This window comes from Hemitrygon akajei, chromosome 4 (genome assembly GCF_048418815.1).
Source record: "Hemitrygon akajei chromosome 4, sHemAka1.3, whole genome shotgun sequence".
NCBI classification, from domain to species: Eukaryota; Metazoa; Chordata; class Chondrichthyes; order Myliobatiformes; family Dasyatidae; genus Hemitrygon; species Hemitrygon akajei.
The window spans coordinates 12,760,683-12,766,992 of record NC_133127.1 but is presented as its reverse complement, the minus strand read 5'-3'; the positions used below and the strand labels follow the sequence as shown (position 1 = coordinate 12,766,992).

The 6,310-nt window shown below is 43.7% G+C and overlaps 1 protein-coding gene across 1 annotated transcript; it reads right to left on the bottom strand.

Moving 5' to 3' along the window:
• Positions 1 to 394: 394 nt before the first annotated feature.
• Positions 395 to 4,934, bottom strand: lbx2 (ladybird homeobox 2). Its single transcript, XM_073041818.1, has 2 exons — positions 3,825 to 4,934; positions 395 to 1,576 (listed from the first exon to the last, which is right to left on the bottom strand). The coding sequence occupies exons 1-2, from the start codon at positions 4,156 to 4,158 to the stop codon at positions 1,107 to 1,109; spliced, it is 804 nt and encodes a 267-aa protein (XP_072897919.1). The 5' UTR covers positions 4,159 to 4,934; the 3' UTR covers positions 395 to 1,106.
• Positions 4,935 to 6,310: the final 1,376 nt, after the last annotated feature.

Below are 6,310 nucleotides of genomic sequence, written 5' to 3'. Positions count from 1 at the left end.
ACGCCCATAACAGTGTCATTCGTGCGTAGCGGGGCACACACCCAGTTACCGCTCGCAAGTCGACTCGGTGTAAGTAAAAACGGGGCTCACTTCCAGCTGGGCATCTCACTGGCGTCGCGCCGTAGCCAGTTCTTAGGCTGGTCGTAGGTTAGGATGAAGGAACGGTATACCCGCAGAGTGGGAGACGCAACACCCCCCTGCACAGGAAGATCCCACCACGCGTCTAACTTTTGGTCGTTGATCATACTTAGTTTCTGCGGTGCCTCGATTGTCCCACACCTTCATCACGGGGTCAGATTAAAAGCCACGCTGGCCGTGTAAAGCAAGCTTCTGCCGAGTCTTGGAAATAAAGGCACAACAGTCAACGCGCCGAAAATAAACGGGTCGCAATTGATTTCCTACTGTAATTCGGCTCCTTTGAATTTATTCAAAATATACACACAGCCACAAAGCCCCCGCCGGTCTCCACTGGCAGTTCAATAACTTAAGTGATTGGCAGGGGTTTGTGAACGGAGAGAAACCGAAACCTTTTAAAGCAGCAACTTCTGGCGGAAAAAAATGTTTCTATTTTCATTACAAATTCAAAATTTCAATTCCAATGCCTCCCCATTCCGGAAGGTAAATTTACTGAAGGTATTATTCGTTGGACTTCTTAAAATACCTATATATAAATATGTTAATAGCACGTTGGGGCTATCCGATATTCGGGGAGTTCCAGGAACTTGCTGGCCGGGAATCTGTAATCAGTCATTCAAATTAAACGAACAATTAAAAAGAGAAATAAAAAGACAGATAATTAATATACGTTTAAAATTGCACTCAATCGCCCGAAAACAAATAAACCCGATAAAGGTTCTTACATACAACAGAGGGAAGAATTGTCCTGTTCAGATATATATATCAGTTCCTTTGGATAATCGAGAACGTGCGGAGATCCCAAGGTTAACTTGGACTTTAAAATGTTTCTTTTAAAAAGATTGAAAATATTTGTCTTAAGAAAGGATGCGATTAAATTCCAACCGTTTCTTCATCTGCAGAGCTTCAGAGGGTTAACCCAGTTTCTGACGTTTTAATATAACCTTAAATATATACTTTTATGATCTCAATCAATCGTCCACGTCTATTTCCTCGTCTTCCGAGAATTCGTCAGTAGTCTGATCTCTGGAGGAACACTGCGGCGAGTTGGAGAAGGGTCCAAGTGCCGACACCGGGGAGAGTTTGGGGGATAAGTCCGAGGAGTCGGCCTTTGAGCCGGCTCCTTCCTCCGGGAACTCTTCCATGTGCACCAGCTTCTCCAACTGCTGCGGCGGCAGTTTTTTCAAGGACTCCACGTCCGCTTTCATCTCCTCCAGGTCCCGCTTGAGCTTGGCTCTCCGGTTCTGGAACCACGTTATCACCTGAGCGTTGGTCAGGCCCAGCTGTTGGGCTATCTGATCTCTGTCGGCGGGAGACAAGTACTTTTGGTAAAGGAATCTCTTCTCCAACTCGTAAATCTGGTGGTTGGTGAAAGCGGTGCGCGACTTCCGTCTCTTTTTTGAGGGCTGTCTTTGGCCAAATGTCGTTACGTGATCCCGGCCTTGGAAGTAAAGAGGGAGAAAGGAGGTGATGCATTCAATATTTGCTGATTGCAAACGATAACTCTAAATCTACATAACAAACACACCCCTAACAAAAGCGCTCGAGGCAAATGCAAAGGAATGTACATGCTAACGTAATTTCAGAATTTATGCTGTTTTCATTTAATTTTTTTTTAGAATTTATTCGGGGGTTATATATAATTGACACCGTTATCTGCTATCTTTTCCTTCTCACTTTTTTGAACTGCCTTAACAGTGTCCCAAACGATAACATCGTCACAGATTAAATCGTCTCCCGTCAATGGAAATGCCGTTGCTTTGTTATATGAGAGTTTAGATAAGAGAGTTTTCAATCAAGTCTCAATCCCACATCCAGAAGCGGTCTCTCTGTCCCCGAAATGTTGTGTTTTAAATCCAACCCGTCTACAACAAACACAAAATTCTGGAGGAACTCAGCAGAATCTGTGGAAATAGTCGACGCTGCCTGAGTTTCTGCAGCATTTTGTGTGTGTTGTCTAAGATTTTCATTATCTGCAGAACCTCTCGTGTTTTGATATTGGTCCACATGTCGTTAAACATTCCTGTTGTTTAACCGTTTAGTTCACACCAGTGCTACAAACCGTGCAGATTACACACCTGTGCACGCACACTATCACTGAGCATGCAAGTTACCAGGTTCATGCGAATATATTTCATAAAATCCATGTTGTGTGTACGTGTGCGCGCGCGTGGATTGAAGCTCTTGTAAAAATGTTCAGGGGACGGTTTCCATACTGGGCGCTTCCTGACAGCTCACGAGAAAGTATATATTAATTACATATCTATGTAAACACTATTACTCAGCACCTGAAGAGACGCCGTAATTACACATCAGAGGACACGCACCGCGAATATGTACAACACATAACACGGGGGGAAAATACCCGCGGCTGCATCAGTACATTAATTGTCACAAAGAAACATTGATTAAATATAATAATCTGATTAAACGAGCTATTGAATATATATTTTATTCTGGGCCTAATCTAAATCAGTTTGAAGCTAGAATCGAACCAGAACTCATTTTGCTTCCCTTGAGATGAGTGAAGTTCCACTAAAAATTAAAAATCTATTTAAATAGTATTTTGAACCTCCTTCCACCGAACCACATTTCCCACGCAAGAGCAAGCATTATTTGCCACAAGTAGGGCGGATTTGTCCAAGGATCACGTTTCCTTCTTCGGGCAATAACATTTACAAACCGGGGCCCCAAACACGGTGCCAAACAATTAAAAAAAATCAAATCTTGTTTCCCAGCAAACTGGGAAAACACCGACGCCTCCTGCACATATGTTTGGAATCAGCGGCAAGTCACGGAGCATAAAATTTCAGCACAATATTAGTTAGAATGTGTTTATATTCCGGCCCGACTCTCACCATCCCACTACACGGGGTATGCCCGCTGTTGAAGATTTCCTAATCTATAGCCTTCTATTTAATTTTAAATACAGTATTTAAAGAAATGATCGTATCAAATCTCGATTCCAAACAAAAGCCTGCCTTTAAAATATAATTCTTACACAATGGAAAGAAAATACCCTCGCAATCATGAAATTTATCTTTATAGCCCAGAGCCGAGTTTATCAGGAAACTATCATTATTAAGGCAGAGTTAAAATATTTAAAGCTCTGAGAGATAAGTGAAGCCGAGCTTGACATTTGAGGCCTTTAAACATCATCGACACAAAAACTGCAAAGTGTTAATTGCGACAATTTAATAAACGACCAGTATAAATTTTCTGCAGTATTATTAAATATTAATAATATAAAATAATTTCCAGTGGAACGATTCGGAAATCATCGAGACCCCCCTTTTAATGCAACTATTTAGTGTAGAATACATCAAACGACCTGGTTAAAATTTGAGAATTGTTACCGATTAAGAAAAGTGAATTAGCTGCCCAAACCCTGCAAGGACACGGTTGAGAAACTGACATCCTGAGCACGTATTGAAGCTATTTTCACAATTCGAAACAAGTCCATGAAAAGCATCGTGAAATTAGCCCTGAAAAATTCACTTGGAATATTATGACTCATTTTTTTAAAATGAGGATGCGGTCGTCAAACCTTTTTGACTGGATTCCCTGGCAATTTTTAGTGATCGGTTCAGTGAAATCGTTGCAAATTTTACTAGTAAAATAACGTTTAAGAACAATTTTAGATTTGACGTTCTAATTTAACAATGAAGACGAAGTTTTTGTAAACATACCCTCGGCTGCTTGTATCACACTCAGCTCCAGACCTTTGAAAGTTTTGCTGGCTAGTTCTTCCAGGGCACAGAGCGGCGAGGTTTGAGAAGGGAGCCCATTCCGCGCAGCCCCGACGCCGGATATTTTCTCGGCCGGGCCCGAGCGGCTCGTCGGGCAGAGGTGGGAGTTCTTTTTCACCGAGGGCTTGCTGAGTATATCTTCGATGCTAAACGGAGTGAGGGGCTTGTTGGAGTTCGCCGGGGGCGGAAAGTGATCCAAGGGACTGCGCCGCCTTCGCTCCTCGATCCTGGCTTGTAGAGCGGGACTCGATTTCAGATTCACTCCAGTAGTCATTCTACGGCCGTGGAAAACGGGCTCTTCAACGTTTAAAAAGTGTGTGTTTATATATATATATATATATATAAACGTCTCCCGAAATTCTTTCCTCCAACAACCGAAGGCTTCTGGGGCGAACTACGGCGTACAAATCTCAGCGACGTTTATCTTCGCAGAACAGAATTAGACTCGAATGCTGAAGCCGCTGGGTTGCATTTTTGTCCCGAAGAATACAAAAAAGACCGACCTAAAGTCTCTGTTTACCAAACTATCTCCCTCTTCTCTCTCCCCCTCTCTCTTCCTCTGTCTGTCACTGAGCCAGTTGTTCACGGGGAGGGGACATCCACCCTCTCTCCCTCCCTCCCTCGCTCTCTCTCTCTCTCCCTCTTTCTCTTTCTGAAACTGTCCAGTATAGCCTTCGCTCTCTCCCCGCTCCCGTTCGACAGATCGGCCCTTCTTTGCAAAGAAAAGGACCCCAAATTCAAGACACCAAGTCAGACTCCAAAACCGGGCCGCTAATTCGCAATCGTTGATTGGACGGAGATCAATTATCAGAACAGGCACAGAGCGATTGGCCGGCGGAAAGCCTTCTTAAAGGGGTCCAGTTAGATTAATTAATTGCGGACAGCAATGGGAGGAGTTAAGCCTGTGTTAGCAAACTTTTGCTCTCTCTCTCTTTTCTCCTCTCCGTCTCTCCCTTTCTCCTCACCGCCCGCTTGCCTGCCAGCATGTGTGGTAATACTGTGGTGCTGTTTTGTGTGTGAGTGAGTGAGTGAGTGAGTGAGTGAGTGAGTGAGTGAGTGAGTGAGTGAGTGAGTGAGCTAGAGACAGATAGAGAGGTAGATAGATAGAAAAAGAGAGATAGAGATAGAAGGACATAAAGATAGAGATAGAGAGATAGAGAAAGAGACAGAGTTTGATAGAGACAGAGATGGAGAGAGATAGCCAGAGAGAGGGATAAAGAGAGAGAGAGAGAGAGAGAGAGAGAGAGAGAGAGAGAGAGAGAGAGAGAGAGAGGAGAGAGAGAGAGAGAGAGAGAGAGAGAGAGAGAGAGAGAGAGAGAGAGATAGAAAGAGAGAGAGAGAAAGAGAGACAGAACGAGACAGGTTTCCCTCTACCACCCGCCTTAAAGAAAGTGGAACTGGTTTATAATTCGAGGGGCTGGCCAGCTGAGGGGGTGGACGGTAGCGGGATAACGGTGAATGGTCGGCAGTGGGGAGAAGTGAGGGGAGAGATGGTGGGTTTGAGGGGAGCGGGTTACGGCTGTGTAGAGGCCCGAGGGATAAGCAAGGAGTGTTGTCGGTGAGGGGGTGGAGTAGGAAAAAGAGAGTATTTGGGAGGGAGGTGCAGATGGTGCGGGAACAGTACAGTACACGAGACTGGGGCCGAGGGTTATAGTGCGAGGGGTATATCTCACTTTCACCTTTAGCGTTCTTGGACAGAAACCCTCATGTCAATTTCAATGACGTCACAGCACGGTGAGCATAGCCAAAGGATCGAGCGAATGGTGAACTTTCAAAATATTTGAAAACTAAATAGATATTTAATTGCATGAATTTTAATGTTTAAATATGCACCTCCCCGACTCCTATGGAAATCCCATTCGCAGCCGAATCGATTACATTTATCGAAATCTTATTCAAAAGTTTACAAACTTAAATCCTTTGAAGAAAGGTATGTAGATAATCAAATTCAGGCTCCTCGGGGTTACCGCAGTATAATTTTATTCATTTTTTATACTGGATATAGATTGTATTTATGACTTGTAAACATGCTCAACTTGTGGGAACGAGAAGGTATATTCAAAATCTTCAATTTGGCAGAAAAGCTTATTAAGGAAAGAAATTCCCGACTGGTAATTGTTTAACCGAATTGTTCTCATTGTAGGGCGAGACTTTACCCACGTAATCGAGGGAAATTTCAAACAACCCTGCCCAAAATGAAATTCAGGGCAGCAGTGAGTAAAATCTGAGTGATTTATTCAATCACAGACCATTTAGGATGACTGCATTGCAAAAAAAAAACCCGATATGCATCCCATCTTTAAAACAAAGCTCCAGTAGGTTAAATCATCCCGGGTTGCTAACGGCGGGACAGTGAAACGGGCTGCGGTTACAATGCGAGAGGTTCGCTCTGAACCCCGGGGCCAACCGGAGAAGCAGGTACATGA

Excerpts from the sequence above, each read along its gene's own strand:
- lbx2 (XM_073041818.1), bottom strand. The coding sequence starts at position 4,158 with ATGACTACTGGAGTGAATCTGAAATCGAGTCCCGCTCTACAAGCCAGG. Across the intron at positions 1,577-3,824 it reads TGTGATACAAGCAGCCGAGG|GCCGGGATCACGTAACGACA; the intron begins GTATGTTTACAA and ends TTTACTTCCAAG.